The 22,838-nt window shown below is 35.7% G+C and overlaps 1 protein-coding gene across 2 annotated transcripts in view; it reads right to left on the bottom strand.

Moving 5' to 3' along the window:
* Positions 1-20,724, bottom strand: part of LOC145673370 (optineurin-like) — a 111,800-nt gene extending 91,076 nt beyond the window's left edge. The window contains exons 1-2 of one of the 2 annotated variants that reach the window (XM_081743013.1): positions 20,278-20,724; positions 1,830-2,085 (exon numbers count right to left, since the gene is read on the bottom strand). In XM_081743013.1, the coding sequence (XP_081599139.1) occupies positions 1,830-2,057 (228 nt within the window). In that variant the 5' untranslated portion in view covers positions 2,058-2,085; positions 20,278-20,724. The remainder of the gene's footprint in view (positions 1-1,829; positions 2,086-20,277) is intronic. The other variant, XM_081743014.1, reaches the window with a different exon arrangement.
* Positions 20,725-22,838: the final 2,114 nt, after the last annotated feature.

Here is a 22,838-nt window from a genome sequence, read left to right as displayed (position 1 = left end):
ATTGCGAAAAACTCGTACCTCTAGGCATAACCATGAGACGTTAAACTTAAAATTTCACTTCATTTCTCGTCGTCAGTGGTTCCTTCCAATAGGTCCTTCAGACATGAACTCGCTCACTACCCGCATTCGTCGGAAGAGGGTATCATAGAATGATCATTGTGAACCATATTACTATTTGCAGTCGCGATTCAAATGCCATTAAGCGTTGACTAACGGATTGAATGGTTTTGTCTGTTGGATGCCATAATTAAACGGAAGCTGAACATGAATTTAACTGATTATACAGATCGATCACCGATTACGCAGCTGGATGGAAGAAATTCTACAAACATTCAAGAAAAGGGAATCTGTGGTAGACAAATCTTGCAGCAAGCCATGGAGAATATCAGCACGTAAGGAGATAACTTGTCGTATTCCAATAGTGGCTTCTTAAAGCCTGAAAATACTTATTAGCAGAGACAATGGTATCTAAAAAGCTCCACCTATCGTACTTTAGAGCAGAGATGGCCAACTACGGGCCCGTGAGGTCTTCTCGTGCGGCCCTCGAGAAGATATGTTAACATTTTTAAATATATTTTATTACGTACATAAAAATTTAAAAACAATTAAAATGTAATAAGTTTGACTAATACACAAAGTGGATTATGTTTTAGGCGCGGAAACCAAAAATAAATTTAAGGTTAAGATTAGTTAGGTTAGTTTTGTTTCGTTTATTTCCGTACGTTAGGCATCTAAACATTTAAGTGCACCACTTTTGTTCACGCAGTAGCGTGAAAAATGAGTGGCGGTCAGTACAGTATATGTTTTTATTTGCGATTTAAAATATTTTTTCCATTTCTAACATATGTTTTCATGTTTGAGAAATCATCCAAGATATTTTCACCAAATCTTGAGAATGTAAGGATATTTTTCGAGGAAAAGGAGTTTATGACTCGTTGAAGGAATTTTGCCGTTGAGAACCTAGTAACTGAGAGTGTGTATGAGACTGATTTCGATTTTGGTATTTTTATTATTTATTTTTTAGGTCAGTGACACCTCAGTATCAGTAAGGAAAGGATGATTGTGATGAAAAGAGAAAATTTCAAGGTACGTGGGAACGCAAGTTTAAAGTATCTTATGAAGTTACAGCCCTCGCCACATAGAAATTTCTATTATGTGGCCCCTTAGTTCAAAGAAGTTTGGCCATCACTGCTCTAGAAAGTAATAAATACATCTGTACAAAATACAGGTGTAACAAATATTAAGTAAGAATCATCTAAATGGAGAACTGATTTAAGCTGATAAGGGGACTGGTTGAGCAGCTCCCGAGAAGTCCAGAGACCTTTCGAATTTTATCTAGTGATCTACTTGAAGGGTATCGTGTGAAAGTGCATTGCATTGTGCTTTGGTTAAATCAATCCGAATATGCTTCGTCGTGCTATTCAAGGCCAGCGAGATAGCTTGCAGTTTGGCACAGCAACAAAGGCATGAATGGCGACTATATTGAACAATCTACGAACTGCTGTATTTTTAATACGTGTTCTTAAGGCCAGGGGCGGATCCAGGGTGGCAATTGCCCCCCCCCCAGAAGAGGAAACTTTCTTATTTAATATATATATATATATATATATATATATATATATATATATAAAACCCATCCCAGAGTTTGGAGCTCTTAAAAGTAGCTGTAAGTAGCAGTATTACAAGCCCCTCCCCCAGAAGTCTGTCCTGGATCCGCCCCTGCTTAAGTCATTAAAATAAAACCCTCCTATTCATGCACCAGTTTTATAAGAGTTTATTTATATTTACAAAAGCGAGTTCTAATTTTTAATAAACTACAAGAATCTAACCTGAGTTTCAGCCTGTGGTAATGTATCGACTTTCTCAACGTTCGTCTGGTGCAATGAGTGGCCGTTCATTGTAACATGACTCGGGAACTGAGAAGGTGGCTGTGACCCTGGAATGCGTCCAAGTACAACGAAGGAACTGTCTTCATCCGACCACGATGGAGGAGTAACTCCTTGTTGCTGCTGAGGTTGCATTGAGTTTCCTTTCGACTTGTCAGTCATTTTTACCATATTCTGGATATAAAATCACCTATGGTAACTGCAATACAACAGAAATGAGAACAAATGATTAGGAGTTACATAAAAGAGTATTTAATATTTAATATTTAAAGTATTTATATTTAAAGTAATATTTAATATTTAAAGTAACCAATTATTATATATTGTCTCATTTAGATGTTTGGGGGCCAATATGAAATTTCATAAACCCCTACCCATTATTTTGCCATGAAACGCGATGCAAGAAAATATGTGACTTTATATCAATGAACGAAAAAAGGGTAACTCCGCCATTGCCGGTCCCAAGTCTGGATAAGAAAGGAATAGAGTTAGGCATTAATTCCCTGTAAAACATGAAGTCTCCAGACCAACAGCCACACAAAGGTAAGCGTGAGCATCTAAAGAGGGCAACCCCCTTCATCACGATAGGATACTACGGGCTGATACCCTGTATGCCCGAAATTGCTAACTTTTAAAAGAACAGCGAAACAGAGAGCCGGTTTGGACGATCTGATAACAAGGTGAGGACTAGAACCTGGAATGTCCGAAGATTATTTAAGAAATCGCAAAGAACAAGAAGATTCCATGGAAGATGGTCCAGACAACAGCATGACACAGAGATGATTGGAAAGCTCTCTGGAAACCCCTCTACACCGGAAGGTAGAAGACGACGGCTTAAGTAAGAACAAAAATGTACAATACGAAGCAAAAAACCTGCAACATGAAAGTTTAAGTTCATTGTGAAACTACGCCTAACAACATATGCAACCAACCTAACGTCTTTGTGGCACAGATCACGCCAGGATAACCTTCGGCTTCGTCCCCCTGCACACTTCGTTTGGAGCAAGAAATGCATTGACCACGTGACTACAAACCACAAATTTCTCACAAGATGGAGTAATAGATTGAGGTTCTTCTCATTTCTCTTCTCATTTTACATCCTCAGTTTTAAAGAGAGAGAAAGAGAAAAAGGTCAACGTGATAAAAATTAAATAAAGAGGAATATGCGAAATATAAAGGAAAAGAAAAGTGCGCATATGTTGACAAATGACACATGCACTTCAAAGAAGACCACCACAAATGTTGTTGTGAACCATATATAATAACTGTGAGAACCAGCAAACCACAAATACAGAATTACACACAGTAAGTGTTATATAACACATATTTATTTAAACAATTAAAAATGCTCGCAGAAAGCTGAATATTTCTTTAAAATCTCAACCATAACTGAAAGAAGAGACTACTTCTCTATTGTTTTTCTTCGTAGCATCCATCTACATGGAGAAATGAGAAAGAGAGAACACCTTAAGAGATTCGCACGTATACAACATCGGAAACTGCTAAATGGAAAAAATTAAGAGTCTTTGGATGGGATTCGAACGCAGAACCATAGCATTAGAAATCCCACACTGTACCGATGTAGCTAGTCTGACACTAGTTCCCTATTCCTCCATCATTACCTATGAAAGATGGAATGGAGTGTGCAGAAAACTACGTCTAACATGTCCATGACAGACCGCCTATAACCTATGTCTAATTGGTACTTAAAAAAGCTAGCTATACACGTGCATAGAAAAGCAAAAGGAAATGAGTAGTTAGTACAGATCACTTTGTCTGTCTCACTCTGTCTCTGACTATAGAATACGAGGAAGAAGAAAAAAGTATAGAGGTGAGAACACAGGAAGAACAAGCAAAAATAAAAGTTACAGAAACTGAATATCAAGGAGAGAGAGAGAGAGAAATAGAGGGAACGGAACAGATGATTTAATATACATCCGAAAAGAAGGTTCATAACTGTGCTACACATTTAATGTATTGAATACTCTGTTTCTTCTAAATTGCTTGCTAGTTGTCAAATATAAATTTGTAAAAACGTAGCAAATGCCCGCGTTGTCTTGTTTTCTTACTGTTTCAGTAATAGTGAAAAATGTGGTTTATGCAAAATAATAAATTACTACTTTTCCCACAACAACCATGTAGTTGTTGCTGATGATTTTGAGTTTAACGTCCGTTCAGCAGCGATGCTATATCAGACGTGGACCTACTTATTAACGTGGAATCCGAACCATATGAGCTGCTGCCGGGAATCGAAGCGACCATGTAGTGTTGGTAAGAAATTTCGAACCAAACGAAAAAACTGATCAGCAAAATACATAAAACAATAGTCGTCACACTATTACTTAAAGAGAATTTATCGTAAAATCAATACATCCATGTGGCGGTATATAGTCGTAAAGTGATTAGAAAACTTAATATTAAACTGTCGATCACATCGTTTTACTTATTTGAATTGAATGTCGTATAGGTTCGGTTGTAGCTCTAGATTTCAGCATTCTCACTTCGATACTTAACTTGTTGGAAATATGCACTAATCGAAATTATAAAAGTATACGAAATTTAACTAGCTAAAAGAAAAGAATAACATAAAAATCCGGATTAGAGTACAGTATTACAATAAACATGTGTATTTTGTTTATTGTTTCCAAGTCATAGTTTATAGGAATTATAGAAAAAACGTTCGTTGTGAAAGCACAAGAAAAAAACGAAAACAAACAAAGAATTGACACAAACCTCAGGAGGGTTTGAACACGAGAAGGCGGAGGTAGTAGACTACTCTACTAAACCGCTCGGCTATATATTAATTCTCTAGTACGTTTTGATAAATATTGTTTAGAGTATTTGCACTTTACTTGTTTCTGTTTTGTTGTTTGTCATATAATGTATACGAGTGGCGAATAATAGAATAGAACTGTTTTAGACGAATATGAACAAATTTCCTGGATATGTCGGAATCTTATATGTATCTAAATTCCACAAATAAATCAGATTAAATCTCTAAGTTGCTTCGGGGGTTTTGATGGAAGTAAACTGTTGCATAGTTACGAATTTGTGTTTATGCTCATCACTGGATGGAAGTTATGTTCTTGAAAGATAGTAACTGCTACTATATTCTAATGTATTGGATTTTAAAACATTGGAAAATATTTTGTTACTAACAGTGAGTGAGTATTTTTGCGTGCAACAACAGTTGATTACAGGCACATCTACTTCTTCTGCGCATGCCTTTCATAATACGACGTCATGTATAGCAATATTGTGCATTATCCTATATTCAAAGACGTTCTAGCACTTTTACTTTGGTGTGTAAGAATGGCGCAATATGATAATTCTGTACGTGAGAGTGCTATCGCTCTTATTGAACATGCGGGATTGAGTGTTCCTGAAGCAGGCGCTCGCTTAGGCGTGCATCGTGCAACAGTGTTCAGGTGGTGGAAAAAATATGAGGAAACTGGAAGTCTAACTCGAAAATCTGGAAGTGGTCGGCCACGAGTGTCCTCACCGACACAAGATCAACGATTAGTTGATCAATGCTGTCGACAGTCTTTCATGTGTGCTCCAGGTGATGTAACTACAGTCCGACGGCGACTTCAGGCCGCAGGCTTAAGGTCCTTCCGGGCTGCTGTTAAGGAGAGATTGACAGAAGATCACAAAGTCGATAGACTGGCGTTTGCAGAGCTAAATATTGCTCGTCACTGGGACACTGTTGTCTTTACAGATGAGAAAATATTTTCCACTAGAAACTTTGGGCCGACACGTGTGTATCGCCCATCTGGAAGACGATTTGATCCACAATATATGGCCCGTTCAGCGCGAATGGGTCATGTGACGATTCACTGTTGGGGGTGGATATGTAAGGCTGCAGGTGGAGGTGGTATCTATCGAATTACAGGCTGACTTAATGGTCAAAAATATGTTGATTTTCTCGACTTTATGCTCCCTGAAATAAAAGTACATGTTGGTGACGACATACTCCAGCTACAACAGGACCATAGTTCCGTGCATGATTCAGCTGTGGTTCAATCATGGATCCAGAAGGCAACCTGATCTCGAGCTAGTCGAATGGGTACCTCGAGGTGCTGATTCGAATCCCATTGAAAACATGTGGGCTGCTGTTGTAAGAATACTTCGTGAACGTTGGTCGGACAATCCACCGCGAACAGCTGAAACTTTATGGGAGCAAGTTGAAGAAGCTTGGGGACTTTGTTGCACTCCACGTTTCATCGCTCGCCTTGTTAATTCAATGAGTCGGCGATTAGAAGCCGTAAGGGAAGTCAATGGCGAATACACCCGATATTAAATATAATACCTTCTACGCCCTTCCCAGCCCTTTTCAGGGCTACTTAATTGCAACCAAATATATGAATATGTACGCGTACTTTCCTGGGTATCGCTGCAATACTTTCACTATTAGAATCTGTTGATAACGTTAGGGTTGATCGGGACGTATCCTTCGTGGAGTAGTGGTTAGAAGACTAATTTTCCATTCAGCAGACTCGTGTTCGAATCTCAGTCCCATACCCTATTTTTTCAGTATGTATTTTTGTTATATGGATTAATACACTCCACAACATACAATGGCAATCACGATAATATGTTTAGGGTTTTAGAATTGAGTTTTGTCCATATCTTGTATCAAAATCTTGTATCGAAAAATACGACAGTGTATTCTGAGAGGGAACCCCCCTTGGCTACATGCCTGCTATGTAGAAACGAGACATACAACAGAACCACTACTCGTTGCTAGAATGTGTGTTCTGAACTTTCTTTGTCTTTTTGTATATAGCCAGCTATGTTATTATTAAGACGTAAGCAAGAATGTACTTCAGACTCAACTGCATTAACAATATTGTATTCAAAAATAAAGATAATCTTATGAGTAACCTTTCAGTTACATGAATTTCGGTTCCTGGAAGTCCAACCTCTCAGAATACACTGTCGTATTTTTCGATAGTGTCAGACTAGCTACATCGGTAGAGTGTGGGATTTCTAATGCTATGGTTCTGCGTTCGAATCCCATCCAAAGACTCTAATTTTTTCCATTTAGCAGTTTCCGATGTTGTATACGTGCGAATCTCTTAAGATGCTCTCTCTTTCTCATTTCTCCATGTAGATGGATGCTACGAAGAAAAACAATAGAGAAGTAGTCTCTTCTTTCAGTTATGGTTGAGATTTTAAAGAAATTTTCAGCTTTCTGCGAGCATTTTTATTTGTTTAAATAAATATATGTTATATAACACTTACTGTGTGTAATTATGTATTTGTGGTTTGCTGATTCTCACAGTTATTATATATGGTTCATAACAAAATTTGTAGTGGTCTCCTTTGAAGCGCATGTGTCATTTGTCAACATATGCGCACTTTTCTTTTCCTTTATATTTCGCATATTCCTCTTTATTTAATTTTTATCACGTTGACCTTTTTCTCTTTCTCTCTCTTTAAAACTGAGGATGTAAAATGAGAAGAGAAATGAGAAGAACCTCAATCTATTACTCCATCTTGTGAGAAATTTGTGGTTTGTAGTCACGTGGTCAATGCATTTCTTGCTCCAAACGAAGTGTGCAGGGGGACGAAGCCGAAGGTGATCCTGGCGTGATCAGTGCCACAAAGACGTTAGGTTGGTTGCATATGTTGTTAGGCGTAGTTTCACAATGAACTTAAACTTTCATGTTGCAGGTTTTTTGCTTCGTATTGTACAATTCGCGGCAAAAAACCTGCAACATGAGGATTTAAGTTTATTGTGAAACTACGCCTAACAGCACAGGGAATGAACATAACGTCTAAGTGGAACGAATCATGCCAGGATAAACCTCGGCCTCCTCCCGTGCACACTTATTTTGGAGCAAAAGGTTTCGTCATTTCACAATAAACTTATATGCTCATGTTGCAGGTTTTTTGCCGCGAATTGTACAAACATGTTAACTTACAGATTGTAATTGACACTTTTTTAATCGTCTTATTATTGTGATACATCACTTACTTATGACCTCCTTCCAGGGCAGCACATTTTACTTTCTTTTTTTTTACTGATTAAGATGCTTAAAAAGATATGTACTAAGATTAACACAGTCATCCTTCTTTCGTCCAATTATTGTCAAGTGAATTCCGAGGATTACTATGACCACTCATTATTACGTGTTAGGAGAACAATAATGTACTGCTACTGAGTAACTGCTCGTATAAGAAACACCTTGGGAACAAAGTAACACATACCTGATTTCGCAAAGAAATCAACCCACGTAGTTTACTAGTTAGAAAAAAGGTAATATCATTTAAGTTGTATTCTTTTTAAAACATCAAATACAACTGATTGATTGTTTTTTTTTTAATTATGATTTTTCCAACGCTGCAAGTGAGTGAATGTAGACCTGCTTCCAACAATCGACTGTTTAATGTTCGTTCGCTCGCATGGAGCACCACGGATGTTCTTGATAGCACTTGTAGCCACTGTCTTTGTCAATTAGAGAAAACGAACTCTAAACCTGGAATCGATGGGTAATTTCGAAACGATTCATTCGTTTCAGTAGAATGAACAGATCTAATCTCTGAAAGGAACCGGACTAACCTGGGTAGAATCCGGGGACTAAGAAGGTGGATTCATCCACTGTAGTTGATGGATTGAGTCAGTGGATTCGACTGATAGAACCAAACAAAGACAAGTAGACCCAATTTGATGGATTGATATAGATAGGAGACAATAGCAATAGTTTACAATCAAGGTGAGAAATCACAATAGTCAAAGTGTGTGTGTGTTTGGGAGGGGGGGGGATACAGAAGTTAAAAAAAAATAAAACTTTTCGCACGAACATCCACAATTATTAAACTATGTGAGGTTTAAGACATCTATTAATTACCTATGAATTACCATAATTAATTTGCAAATTTCTGGCAATAGTGTCACTTTACTCAACCCCACTCCCAATAAATTATTAGTCGGGCGAATTTTGTTCCAATATTAAATGGAAGTTTAGAACAGGAAGACATTGTATGACGAAGAAGCATATATTGAATCTACTGCGCGTATCTCTCATATAAACAACCAAAATTTTCTTCTTTGTTTCTGCATTCCCTTTTTGTATATAACAAGCGCGAAGCATGGCAATCCTTTCCTATACACTTCCACTTATTCTTCCCTTCCTACTAAAACTAACTTTGCAATAGCTTCTAAGTTAATAAAAGTAGTTTTAATAGTTTGGTTGAAAGAAGGGTTAATACTGGACATTCATATGGAAACTCGGAATTATTCGATTCATCGGAACCAAATAATTCGTTCCAAAGAAAGGATCAAATCCTTGCTTGGAGAAATCAAATTGGAAAACGAAAGAAGGTGGAATCACACAAATTATAGAAAAAAAGATTCGATTCTTAGGAACGATTTTTTTTTTTTTTTTTTGAATGGCAGGGATCATTTTGACTTTACCTTTTACATACTAATGCGAGTTTAGTTATTTTTAAAATTTGTTTTAGAAGTGCCGCTCATTATACCGGTAAGTGTCAAAATTTCCTTAATCAAAATGTTACAGACAGGGTTATGAAAATCCCACGGGTTAAAAAAACAGCCCACTGGATTTTCTTGGACAAAATTGGGTTTCATTAAATTCAGTACATGTATTTAAAGCTATTCTTATTTTTAAGAAAAATTAAGCATTCATCTTTTATTGTACACATAAAATTATGGAATTTCCTTGTGGAGCAGCAGTGGTTCATCTCTGGCGCGAGTTATAGTTCAATTCCAGTTCCCGCCAAGTGAACTTTGTGGTGGTCAAATACTGGTGCGTGAGTTTTCTGGAGTTTTCCAGTCTCTTCAAATTTTCGACATGCCACCATTATTATCCTTCTCACCATCACAGTCTCCCTTTAATTCGGTGCATAATAGAGGGAAATTTAACTAAAATATTATTAATAAAATCACGCACACGGGAATCCGTGAAGCCCAATCCGTGTTTCGTGGGAACACTTTGACCTACTGACACTCGATTATATTTCGACTTCTAGAAAAAAAAAAAATTACAGTTTTTGAGTAACAAAGTGATGGTTGATTCTATATAACATAGAAAAGGAATAAAATCTCATATTACACTCAGGATTAAAATTCCTGAGCTTAGCCTTTCTGGCTGAAGTTTAGTTTCTCTTGAAACACGCCAAATACTGGGATAGTACGTGAAGTTCACGAGCCAGAGATAAAACAAGACTATTAAATGGATTTTTTTTTTGGAAGAGCTGAAATGATGAAAATGGATTTCTTTTGACTCCTCATTTCCAGTTGCCAATTTCCTTTCTTTAAAGTGCCTTTGTAACATACGATACTTGTACTATACGTTACGTATTCCACCAGCAGATACAAAAGAAAAATTCGGGAATTTCACAATGTGACTGAAGCTAGTGTTGAAAAGATATAGGTATATCTTAAGTAATTTTCTTCAAATGAAGCGTTTTCGATTTGTAATTAACTGACACATCGAGAAAGACATTGTATTAAAAGTTACTTGTCCTAAAACCGAGTATGTACTACACAAACAAAGGGCATGTACTCACACTGCTTTTTATTCCAGATCAGCTGAAATGCCCGTTCTTTGCACGGGGAGAATTACGTTTATGAAAAGTATTTGAGCCTCCTCTCCCCGTTAGAATACGCACATCAGGGAAACTAAAATAATAACTCCATTACATATTCAATTTTTGACATAAATTTTCAACTCCCCTCTCTCTTAGGATACATTGTTTAATCGAACATAATAATTAAAAAAAAAGAAAAGCTCAAGGTAGATACTATGTTCTAACGCTTACTATTTAAACTATTCAACCATTTCCTCGTGATGAAATCACCAACAACAGACAATCGCTTTCAGTGTAAAGGAAGGAATTATAGACAATACCAGTTTCCCTTAAATCGAAATTTAAAAAAAAAATGCTGGAACACGGGTCCCCTTATTTTTAATGAGAAGTTTATACCCCGAGTTTCATCTTCCTAACTTGGTGGGCTCGTGACATACTGTATTCTTTTGTACTGTCATATACTGTACAAAAATTTTGAACTCCCTCTACCTTCATACCTTTGAATGCGCCCTTAAATCAAAGTAAGATGATGATAACCCAGCTCAAGATAGGTATTAAGTATGTTCAAAAATTCATTTCAAACCGTTCAACAGTTTCCCCGTGGTGCAATCACGAACAACAGGCAACATCGCTTTCAATGTCAAGAAAGAAGTTACTGAAAATGCCCTCCTTCCCGACTTAAAACGGGAATTCTTAAAAACGCTAGGATATAGGTTTACTTATTTTCAATGAGACAAAGTTTCATCTTCCCAATTTCATAGGATCGTGAGATAGTAATTTATTCTCGTAGATTTTGACCCTCCGCTATCCCCACCCCCTTAGAATACGCATTAAAAAAAAAAAAAAATCAAACTAACATGATAAAATTCCAGTTAGACAGGGTTTGCCCAAGTGGGCCCAGTCAGAAAGAACCCGGTGGTTTTTTTCGGGTTGGACCCACATGAAAAAACTAAAACCCACCTGGGTTTTTGAGCTTTCTGCTAGTATATTATTGGTACAACTAAGATGATTACGTAGAAAGTGCTTTTTATCAGATTTTGGACTTCCCTTGGGCGAATTAGATGCTTTCACGTTAAGGTATACAACAACATTCAACATAAGACATTTATGAAGTTCCGAATGAACTGAATGAATTTTTAAAATAATAATAAAACCTTAATAATAATAATTATAAAACAAATTAATGTATGGATTATGCTTATAGCCTATTTGAATTAAAATATGCAATTTTATATTTAGAAAATACTTTCCGTGAATAATGTGCTCACCGACTCGGCGACGCCGACGGACGTTATTCTTCATACATTTGACAGGTTTAAGACCATAGGTGCCGCGTATCACCAGTAAATATGTAGTGCATTAGTAGAACTATTAGTATTATTTTTTTATTACCTTTGATGCTAACACAAGTATTCTTCAGTAAAATTTGGTTTCCAACAACAGAAGTTTAGTTCAGTCATTTGTTGCTGCTCTTCAAATAAGCATTCTGTAGTATCAACACCAGCAATACCGTAATGTCAAATTTAAGAAGCCTAATGCTCAGTGTTGCGAAAACTACGTAACGCTTACTATTTCAAGTGCTGAATTCAAACTAGCATACTAATGAAAATTTCGATGTACAGTAAAGAAAGCTATATAAATATAAAGAACAGTGTAATTTAGTGTACGAGCAGTTCTTCAGAAATATGTAGTCTTACGTACGGTATTGTAATTACTGTACGTACTGTATAACCACTGTATTGATAAAAGAGCATACCGTACAGTATATTTAAGCCTAAATGGCATTTTCCTGGTCATTTTCGAAAATCCAAACTACCTGTGTTCCCAATTAGTTCGGATCTTCGCCGCTCTACTGTATCTGTGTATTATATAACGATAGTTTACTATTGTTCAGTGTTTCTTTTGTTAAATCAAATACTACTACATAGGCACATATTGTTTTAAAATAACTATAAATTACATTTAAGGAAGGGTTTCTACTTGTTTTTTTTTAATTATTTCTTTTCATGAGCCATCAACTATTGTAAAGAAACATACTTAGGCATGCAAGTCGTATTACTAGAAAATTAAATAATATGAACAAAAGTAATCGATCCTAGGAACAGAATACAACTACGTTTATAATGTTAGGCTCAGTAGGTGCCGTAAATATATCTTACTAAAAATTTGTACAAGGGCCCGTTTCGCATTGTCTTCCGTCAAAGTTCCATGTATCAACGATATAAAGTGGCACTTCCCTTAACGAGCATCTTAAGGGAAGTGTCACTGTATAATACCTCAATAATAGGACATTTTTTGTCTTTCTTTGTCCAGACAAAAATACATGAATAATTAGGGGACAAATCTATTTCTTTTTTCCTTTTTTTTTTCTTTCTTACGGACACGATTTTTTTTTTTCTGACAGGCAATCTTTCTTCTTATCCAACGCTCTAGTAACCTCCCATAACGAACAGGAATTACTCTTACTGTTAGATTATATGAATATCGCCTAGAATATAGTTAAATGCAACTTGAACCATCACAAAAATCAATTGCAAGTTGAGTTTGAAACTACTTTTTTCTCTTTTTACAATAAACTGCTTCCTAGTGGGAATCTTTGAAACCAGAATGAACAAAATCAATTGGAGACCTAATCATATATACAAGTATTCTACGTAGAGCTGATAAATGACTTCCTCCTCTTGGGCTTGGCTTTTCCACCATAAATTTTCAAAGGTGAAGGAACAAACACAGTTTCTTTTACAATAAAATTCCAATGAGGGACCTTCCCCCCTCTCATCCAGTTTGTTGATTTGGAGTTTTACCATCTCATTACCATCAAAGCTATGTGAGACATGGACCTACGTAGTGCAATCCGAACTCCATCAGCTCCCACCAGGTATAGAACCTCGGTCTTCCGCGCCAAACACCATACACTCCACAAGAGAGTTCGAAAATCTCTCACATGCAAACATTGAGCAGGTACATTATCTCGATATTCGCCTATATTTATATATAACTAATACACTTACTGCATCCTTTGAATGCGCCCTTAAATCAAAGTAAGATGATGATAACCCAGCTCAAGATAGGTATTAAGTATGTTCAAAAATTCATTTCAAACCGTTCAACAGTTTCCCCGTGGTGCAATCACGAACAACAGGCAACATCGCTTTCAATGTCAAGAAAGAAGTTACTGAAAATGCCCTCCTTCCCGACTTAAAACGGGAATTCTTAAAAACGCTAGGATATAGGTTTACTTATTTTCAATGAGACAAAGTTTCATCTTCCCAATTTCATAGGATCGTGAGATAGTAATTTATTCTCGTAGATTTTGACCCTCCGCTATCCCCACCCCCTTAGAATACGCATTTAAAAAAAAAAAAAAAAATCAAACTAACATGATAAAATTCCAGTTAGACAGGGTTTACCCAAGTGGGCCCAGTCAGAAAGAACCCGGTGGTTTTTTTCGGGTTGGACCCACATGAAAAAACTAAAACCCACCTGGGTTTTTGAGCTTTTTGCTAGTATATTATTGGTACAACTAAGATGATTGCGTAGAAAGTGCTTTTTATCAGATTTTGGACTTCCCTTGGGCGAATTAGATGCTTTCACGTTAAGGTATACAACAACATTCAACATAAGACATTTATGAAGTTCCGAATGAACTGAATGAATTTTTAAAATAATAATAAAACCTTAATAATAATAATTATAAAACAAATTAATGTATGGATTATGCTTATAGCCTATTTGAATTAAAATATGCAATTTTATATTTAGAAAATACTTTCCGTGAATAATGTGCTCACCGACTCGGCGACGCCGACGGACGTTATTCTTCATACATTTGACAGGTTTAAGACCATAGGTGCCGCGTATCACCAGTAAATATGTAGTGCATTAGTAGAACTATTAGTATTATTTTTTTATTACCTTTGATGCTAACACAAGTATTCTTCAGTAAAATTTGGTTTCCAACAACAGAAGTTTAGTTCAGTCATTTGTTGCTGCTCTTCAAATAAGCATTCTGTAGAATCAACACCAGCAATACCGTAATGTCAAATTTAAGAAGCCTAATGCTCAGTGTTGCGAAAACTACGTAACGCTTACTATTTCAAGTGCTGAATTCAAACTAGCATACTAATGAAAATTTCGATGTACAGTAAAGAAAGCTATATAAATATAAAGAACAGTGTAATTTAGTGTACGAGCAGTTCTTCAGAAATATGTAGTCTTACGTACGGTATTGTAATTACTGTACGTACTGTATAACCACTGTATTGATAAAAGAGCATACCGTACAGTATATTTAAACCTAAATGGCATTTTCCTGGTCATTTTCGAAAATCCAAACTACCTGTGTTCCCAATTAGTTCGGATCTTCGCCGCTCTACTGTATCTGTGTATTATATAACGATAGTTTACTATTGTTCAGTGTTTCTTTTGTTAAATCAAATACTACTACATAGGCACATATTGTTTTAAAATAACTTTATAAATTACATTTAAGGAAGGGTTTCTACTTGTTTTTTTTTTTTAATTATTTCTTTTCATGAGCCATCAACTATTGTAAAGAAACATACTTAGGCATGCAAGTCGTATTACTAGAAAATTAAATAATATGAACAAAAGTAATCGATCCTAGGAACAGAATACAACTACGTTTATAATGTTAGGCTCAGTAGGTGCCGTAAATATATCTTACTAAAAATTTGTACAAGGGCCCGTTTCGCATTGTCTTCCGTCAAAGTTCCATGTATCAACGATATAAAGTGGCACTTCCCTTAACGAGCATCTTAAGGGAAGTGTCACTGTATAATACCTCAATAATAGGACATTTTTTGTCTTTCTTTGTCCAGACAAAAATACATGAATAATTAGGGGACAAATCTATTTCTTTTTTCCTTTTTTTTTCTTTCTTACGGACACGATTTTTTTTTTTCTGACAGGCAATCTTTCTTCTTATCCAACGCTCTAGTAACCTCCCATCACGAACAGGAATTACTCTTACTGTTAGATTATATGAATATCGCCTAGAATATAGTTAAATGCAACTTGAACCATCACAAAAATCAGTTGCAAGTTGAGTTTGAAACTACTTTTTTCTCTTTTTACAATAAACTGCTTCCTAGTGGGAATCTTTGAAACCAGAATGAACAAAATCAATTGGAGACCTAATCGTATATACAAGTATTCTACGTAGAGCTGATAAATGACTTCCTCCTCTTGGGCTTGGCTTTTCCACCATAAATTTTCAAAGGTGAAGGAACAAACACAGTTTCTTTTACAATAAAATTCCAATGAGGGACCTTCCCCCCTCTCATCCAGTTTGTTGATTTGGAGTTTTACCATCTCATTACCATCAAAGCTATGTGAGACATGGACCTACGTAGTGCAATCCGAACTCCATCAGCTCCCACCAGGTATAGAACCTCGGTCTTCCGCGCCAAACACCATACACTCCACAAGAGAGTTCGAAAATCTCTCACATGCAAACATTGAGCAGGTACATTATCTCGATATTCGCCTATATTTATATATAACTAATACACTTACTGCATATAACTACCATATGAGCTGCGAATAATGCAAATTTGTTTAACTTTTGTGCACCGCACACCTCTCATTTTCGGACCAATAATCATGTCCAATCGACATCCATAATTCAGAGGTTTCAATGTATTAGGAAGCATACATTACTTACGCTCCAGCACTACGTCTTTCTTGTTTCTGACAGACAGGGTGAAAAAGACATTACGATGTATATTAAGAATCTGGTATTATCCATTATGCTGTATTAAGGTCTTTCTTAAGGAAATATACTCTTAGAACTGTTAAACATTGATTGTTTCCTATGGGAGGAGTAGCACTCCTATTGTCTTGATTTACTTTAGAATAGCTTAATCGTTATGGGTAAAAACACACTGTAGTGACATGTAACAGAAACTACTATGCGAAAGAATGACTGACTTGTGGTAGCTCGCTAAAAAGCAAGAAGTGCATCTAACTGAGTCAGCGATGGAGAGTATGTGCATAAGCATAATGAGGAAAAAAACTTTGTATGGCATAAAACCATATGCCTTACATGTGGGACTCCGTGACAGTTTCATAATCACGCATCAACTTAGCACATTGCCTTTATAGATCACAATAGTTCGTTATGGCTACCTTATATGGAGTATCACATGGTAAAGAGCGATCACTTTGCATTACGGATTTCCACACACTAATACTTGTTAAAGGTAAGGTATCTATACATTTTTTAATACTTAGACATTGGTCTTTTGAAATATCATTATACAGTTCCTCCATAAATTTTACAAATCTGTAGTCAGAGATTCTTAACCAGCACCGACATTTTTACAATGCTGATACACACTAAGCAGTACATGAAAAAAAAAAAAAAAAAAAAAAAAAAGTTTTTAGAAGTATAACCCTGAGTCAAGGTAGGCCCATTTATACAAAAAATAAATTAAGTATATATTAACACTTACTAATTTAGGTTTACTCGAGCAGACAGTTCTACCAAATAAAAAATTTACAGGTAAAATACGATGTGAAACATTTTTCGAGGATGAGTGAGAGTGTGAATATAAGCAATTACAATCAGTTCACAGAATATTGAAATGAATTTTGAGTGATAGCGAAAGTATTGTATGTATACGTATGCTCTTCCATTATCATTGTTCAGGGTGGAAAAAAAAATCTTGATTGTTTTCAAAAAAATCATTTTTGTTGATTTTTTTTTTATTTAAATCGATTTTTTTGATATAAATCAAATCTTTTTCTTCGTATAATACAAGTCACGCACTGAAGAAAAAACATTAGGAATTAGTATTAAATGTTAATTATGTCATTTAAGTGAAAGTATTGGGTTTTAATTTTGAATTAATTCTCAATCGTTAACCTATTTCAATCCCAAACAATGTTTCTTAAGCATCAAGGAAAAAGTAAGCTGATAAATGACTTCCTCCTCTTGGGCTTGGTTTTTCCACCATAAATTTTCAAAGGTGAAGGAACAAACACAGTTTCTTTTACAATAAAATTCCAATGTGGGACACTGTATATCAACATGACACTTTTCTTTTCACGAAAGTTACTAATATTTGGCAGGGGCATATTTTTAAACAATTGGAACTAGCTAGCGGCACGAAATACATATAAAGTACATAAATTTCGCCTAAAATTAACTAACTCACTCTATGACCTATGGAACCCGGAGGTTCAATGCCATGTTCACAAAAGCTCTCCACTAACTTCTATCCTTAGTCAACTGGATCCAGCTTTTACTTTGTAGTCCTATTTCTGCGAGATGCAACTTAATATTGTCCTTACATCTGCGCCTAGGCCTTCCGATTGGTCATTTTCCGATTGGACTTCCAGTTAAAACTTTGAAAGCGTTCCTAGTTTCTTCCATTCTCGCTACATGTCCTGCCCACCTGAGCCTCCAAGATTTGATGACCCTAACAATATTTGGTGAATGGTATAAATTATGCAGTTCCTCATCATAAAGTTTTCGCCATCCCTCATTTCCGTTCCTTTTGGTTCCGAACATTCGTTTCAGGATTTTATTCTCAATTACTTTCAGCCTGCGTTCTTCCCTCAGCGTAAGCGACCATGTTTTACAAGCATACAGCACAACACGCATAATTATCGTTTTATATTTTAAAGCTTCAAATTCCTCGACACAATTCGCGACGATAAGAGATTTTGAACTGAACAATAACACGAATTCCCTGCAGGAATTCCAAAATAAAAAAATCCAGATGATCAGTTCCAGAAGAAGAAACACTTGTGATTGTTAAAAATATGCTTTATGTGACGTGAAAAACAGTTCAAATGCAAGTCGTCCGTGCATTTAAGACATCTATACATAGCAGGCACGTTTTTATACTTTTCTGTTGGCTATTTTATTTCCTCTGACAATTTTTCCTGCACAGGCGCGGCAAATTTTCTGCGATCACATCGCAGATCGTGGCATGTCCTGCAATGGGGTCAAGTATCCACTTTATCAAAAGTATTATTCGATATTTTAACGCATCCAAAATTTGTCGTATTACGATCCCGAGGAACTTCTATGTATTTAGTACATAAATTTCGCCGAAAACTTTAAAATCTATTTTTTTTTGTTTTTGTTTCGGAGAGGGGATCGGACCCCTCTAAATACGCCCCTATTATCTGGAAACAAACAAATAGACGTGGACACAAAAGAGTTTTCATCTTAAATGTCCATGGTGATTTCCCCGTTGGAATAGAAATTTTAAAACCCTGTGTTACAAAGAGAAGAAAGCAGGGTTCACCCGTAACCCGTTCAAACGAGATTTTCCCTGATCGTTCCCTACATGATACTCGTTTTCATACTGTGCTTACATACATTTAAGTCTCATTGTATTATGATTATTATCTTCCATAATTGAAATAACAGAAGAGAAACGGGATTTTACTTACTTTCAGTTTAAATTAATTCATTTCGGAATTTGATTTAAATCAACGATTTTTATTAAAAAAATCAAGTGATTTAAATCTTGATTAAAATCGTGATTTAAATCAATCCACCCTGTCATTGTTTATGCGTATACACCCGTCGCTGACGCGCCTGCTTACTATGGACACATCCCCTCGCTCGGTCCCCCCTGCTGCGCTCCTACTTCGACTCAGTTAGATAGCATTCGTGCTTTTTAGTAGCAACCTAGCACAAGTTAATTCGTGTTTTATACACTGTAGTTTTCATGCCATAAGTCCACACTATATTTATACTGCGCCCTCCGGAATTCAATCTGGGGAACGTTCTAGGTTATAGTTAAGGAGCCGTACTTCCCATTTAGGGAAGGACGAGAAACGCCATACTTTCAGGAATTATTCATTGACTATCTAGGATGTTAAAAAGTAGGTAATAGACTGAGTTCTTGCCCTTGTACTTAAGGGTGTTTAGGTAGTGCAACAGTAAGATGTATCCTCGTGCACGGGAGATGAGAAGTAGCTGTTCTTAACTATTACCACGTTCTAGAACACAGGTCTCTCCATATAGGTTACTAGCTAGGTTGGTTCCTTTTTGTACCAAAATTAATATTTAATCGGCAGAGTATTGCGGAGCGAGCGTTAGCGAGTGAAGGTGGGTTAGAGCCCTGCAGGGCACGTCGTTTTTGTCTTCATTGCAGCTCAATGGAAAGGAGGACCTATTCTAGAACCTTGCCCTGTAAATGTAATAAATGTGTCAAAATTTGGAAGAACCTTCTGCCTAATACCCTAACTTCTAGTGTGGATTGTCAAAACTCAGCCGCTGTGTGCCAAATTCTGTTGACTTGAGTGCAAGGCTAATGCATTTACTCTGTTAGTGATTCTGAGTTTCGTGAGACATGAATTTGTTGAATAATAGATCTCACATTTTTTGAATATGTGTTACAGATTCATTTCAGTTAAAGTATTTTCAAAATTACGCCTTTACGGCAAGTATTCTAAAACAATGGCTTCCGTATTATGAACATATACCAATGAAAACCATGCACGAAATACGCATTTACACACCTAACCGGTCAATCGAAATCAATGGAACACGAGCATATATGCAATATATATACAAAGATATTAACACACTGTATTCTAAAGCTTCTATGCACTGAACAATAAAGGATTATGTACGGACATTAAAATAGAACGAAACTTTCGGTCAACGAACGATACCGGACCTTTTCTGTTGACTTCTCTAAATCACTAGACACAACCACTAAATTAAATTTAGAATAATTAAATAATACACTACCGTACTATACAGATATACATAAATCTATTTTATTATCAAACTATTTCTATTATGTTATAATTTACAATGAATTAGTGGATGATTCATACTCACCTCTTCTCGTTCAAGAGATACGTATGCTGACAAGTAATATTTTCTATTTCAATTGTTGATTAATGCATTAAAACACAAAAAACGTACACTCTCGAATGTCACTTGATGTTTTAACAGCGGTTACGCTTAATATGTATCATAAAACAGTTAATCATATGATAATTCCTTCTTCCATCAACCCGATTACACCACTTCATACCACCTCATACCATAAAGCAGTAGTGCCAACCATAATATTTGTTGTCAACCAGGTATATAATGTCCAAAATTATTTTGTGTTTTATGTTGAGAGACGGGATTTACAAAATAAGAAAGAACGGAGAATGGAAAGATTGAGAACGAAAAAATGTAGAAAGACAAGAGGAGGAATTAAACGGATAGAAAGATGTACTTTCTTGACTAGAATTGCCCCACTGTTAGAGGGGAAATCCCGCATACTCATTGAACTGAGTGAAAAAATAGAGGGGGAGAAGTTGTAGTCCCTTTCTTACATTGATAATGTCATTCATGACGTCATGCGTTATGATTATGATTCGACTTTATGAGAATGACAATATGTTTGTTGCATTCACTTGGGTTTCAGTCGATACACTATACTTGCTGACACTAGCGGATCCAGAAGGACCGTTTGGGGGGGGGGTTCGCTTCCTGGAAGATGAGCGTAGCCTCAAGGTGACCAGAATTTTACTTCGAAAAAATCGGACGCATATGAATGCGGGAGTTGAGGGGGGTATCTAAACCTGATTTAGCTAAATCTGATTCCCAGATTCCATTTTGATACCCGAATTTGTATTTTTTTTTTTTTTTTTTTTTTTTTTTTTTTTTAATGAAAGTATTCTGAAGATTTAAATTAAATGCGCACTTTCATTTCGGAGACATGGCGGTGTCATAATTTACTAGTCACCGCAATATATCAGATGCACTGTCTTGCACAGTACTTGCACAAAAGAAAATACTGTATTGACTATGGCATTCATTTTAGCGGAAAAGTGTACAATTGCTCTAATCATTTATATTTTGAATAACAATTGCGGAACAGCAGTTGAAAAACAAAACGACAGATTCGGTGTACGCAAAAATCAATATCAAATGTATACATGCATAAAGAATAATACCAAATGTCAACAAATAACAAAATACATTATGATATTTCTGTATACGTTTCTTGGTAGCTTAAAAAATACGGTACATTAATTATAAAGTGATTTTTTTTTTTAAATGAAAGTATTCTGAAGATTTAAATTAAATGCGCACTTTCATTTCGGAGACATGGCGGTGTCATAATTTACTAGTCACCGCAATATATCAGATGCACTGTCTTGCACAGTACTTGCACAAAAGAAAATACTGTATTGACTATGGCATTCATTTTAGCGGAAAAGTGTACAATTGCTCTAATCATTTATATTTTGAATAACAATTGCGGAACAGCAGTTGAAAAACAAAACGACAGATTCGGTGTACGCAAAAATCAATATCAAATGTATACATGTATAAAGAATAATACCAAATGTCAACAAATAACAAAATACATTATGATATTTCTGTATACGTTTCTTGGTAGCTTAAAAAATACGGTACATTAATTATAAAGTGATGTTTAATAGTATGTGACACACAGTGTTCAAAGAGGCCAAAATATAGGGGAGCAATCTTTACATATTGCTTTCATTACTGTTTATATCAGATATAATTCAGCAAATCGAAAATTGAAAAGAAAGAAATATAATATTCAAACTGAACTCCATCGATGTTTAGTGGCTCCGTGATTATTCCTCGTGGTAGTGATTGCCCGAACTTGAATTTCGTGGCTTTCCCCCCGAAATAAGGATGTTATGGTTTTTGCCTTAAAAGAACTATGGCCTGCGCTTTCAAGGGCACAGATCAAGTACAGGAGCATGAAATGGATATACTTTCTAATACATAATACTAATCATAGCTGCATTTAAGCATTGTACTGTACTACTAACAGGAATCCAGAGCGACGATTTGAAGTTAACCTACAGCATTAACATACAAAGAAATGAATTGTGAAGATAAATCTTACATAAATATAATATATTGCAGCACTCCTTAACAATATAAATCATTACGAAGATAAACGCACAATTTATTCAGTAAAATACTGCAAATAATGTAATAACAAACATATCAATATTAAACTTTCTCTTACACAAACTCAACACAAATTTTGTCGGATTTAGCACGAAATGTGTGTAAATTTTACACGAATTAAAATTATATAAAATAACAATATAAGCTATTATAATGTATAACTAGTAAAAAAAGAAACTCTGAAAGATTAGCAAAGTCTACAACAAAATGAACGAAAGAAGATCAGAAATGTAAAACCAAAGTGATGTTTCCGTTCATTACAGCACACAAACTATATTTCCTAAAACATACCGACTGGCGATATTATTTGACAATATCAGATATTTTTTAATGCAAATTAAAATTTAATTTTGAAAAAAATTATCACCTTTAAACGAAATTACCAATAGAGAATAAAGTACGTATCACTTGTTTTTCTTTCATCTCAGATATAATAGGGACCCCGT

This window comes from Thermobia domestica, chromosome 16 (assembly GCF_964235325.1).
Source record: "Thermobia domestica chromosome 16, izTheDome1.hap1.1, whole genome shotgun sequence".
Lineage (NCBI taxonomy): Eukaryota > Metazoa > Arthropoda > Insecta > Zygentoma > Lepismatidae > Thermobia > Thermobia domestica.
Note: the sequence above shows the minus strand (reverse complement) of the source record. Positions and strands in the feature narration are given on the sequence as shown.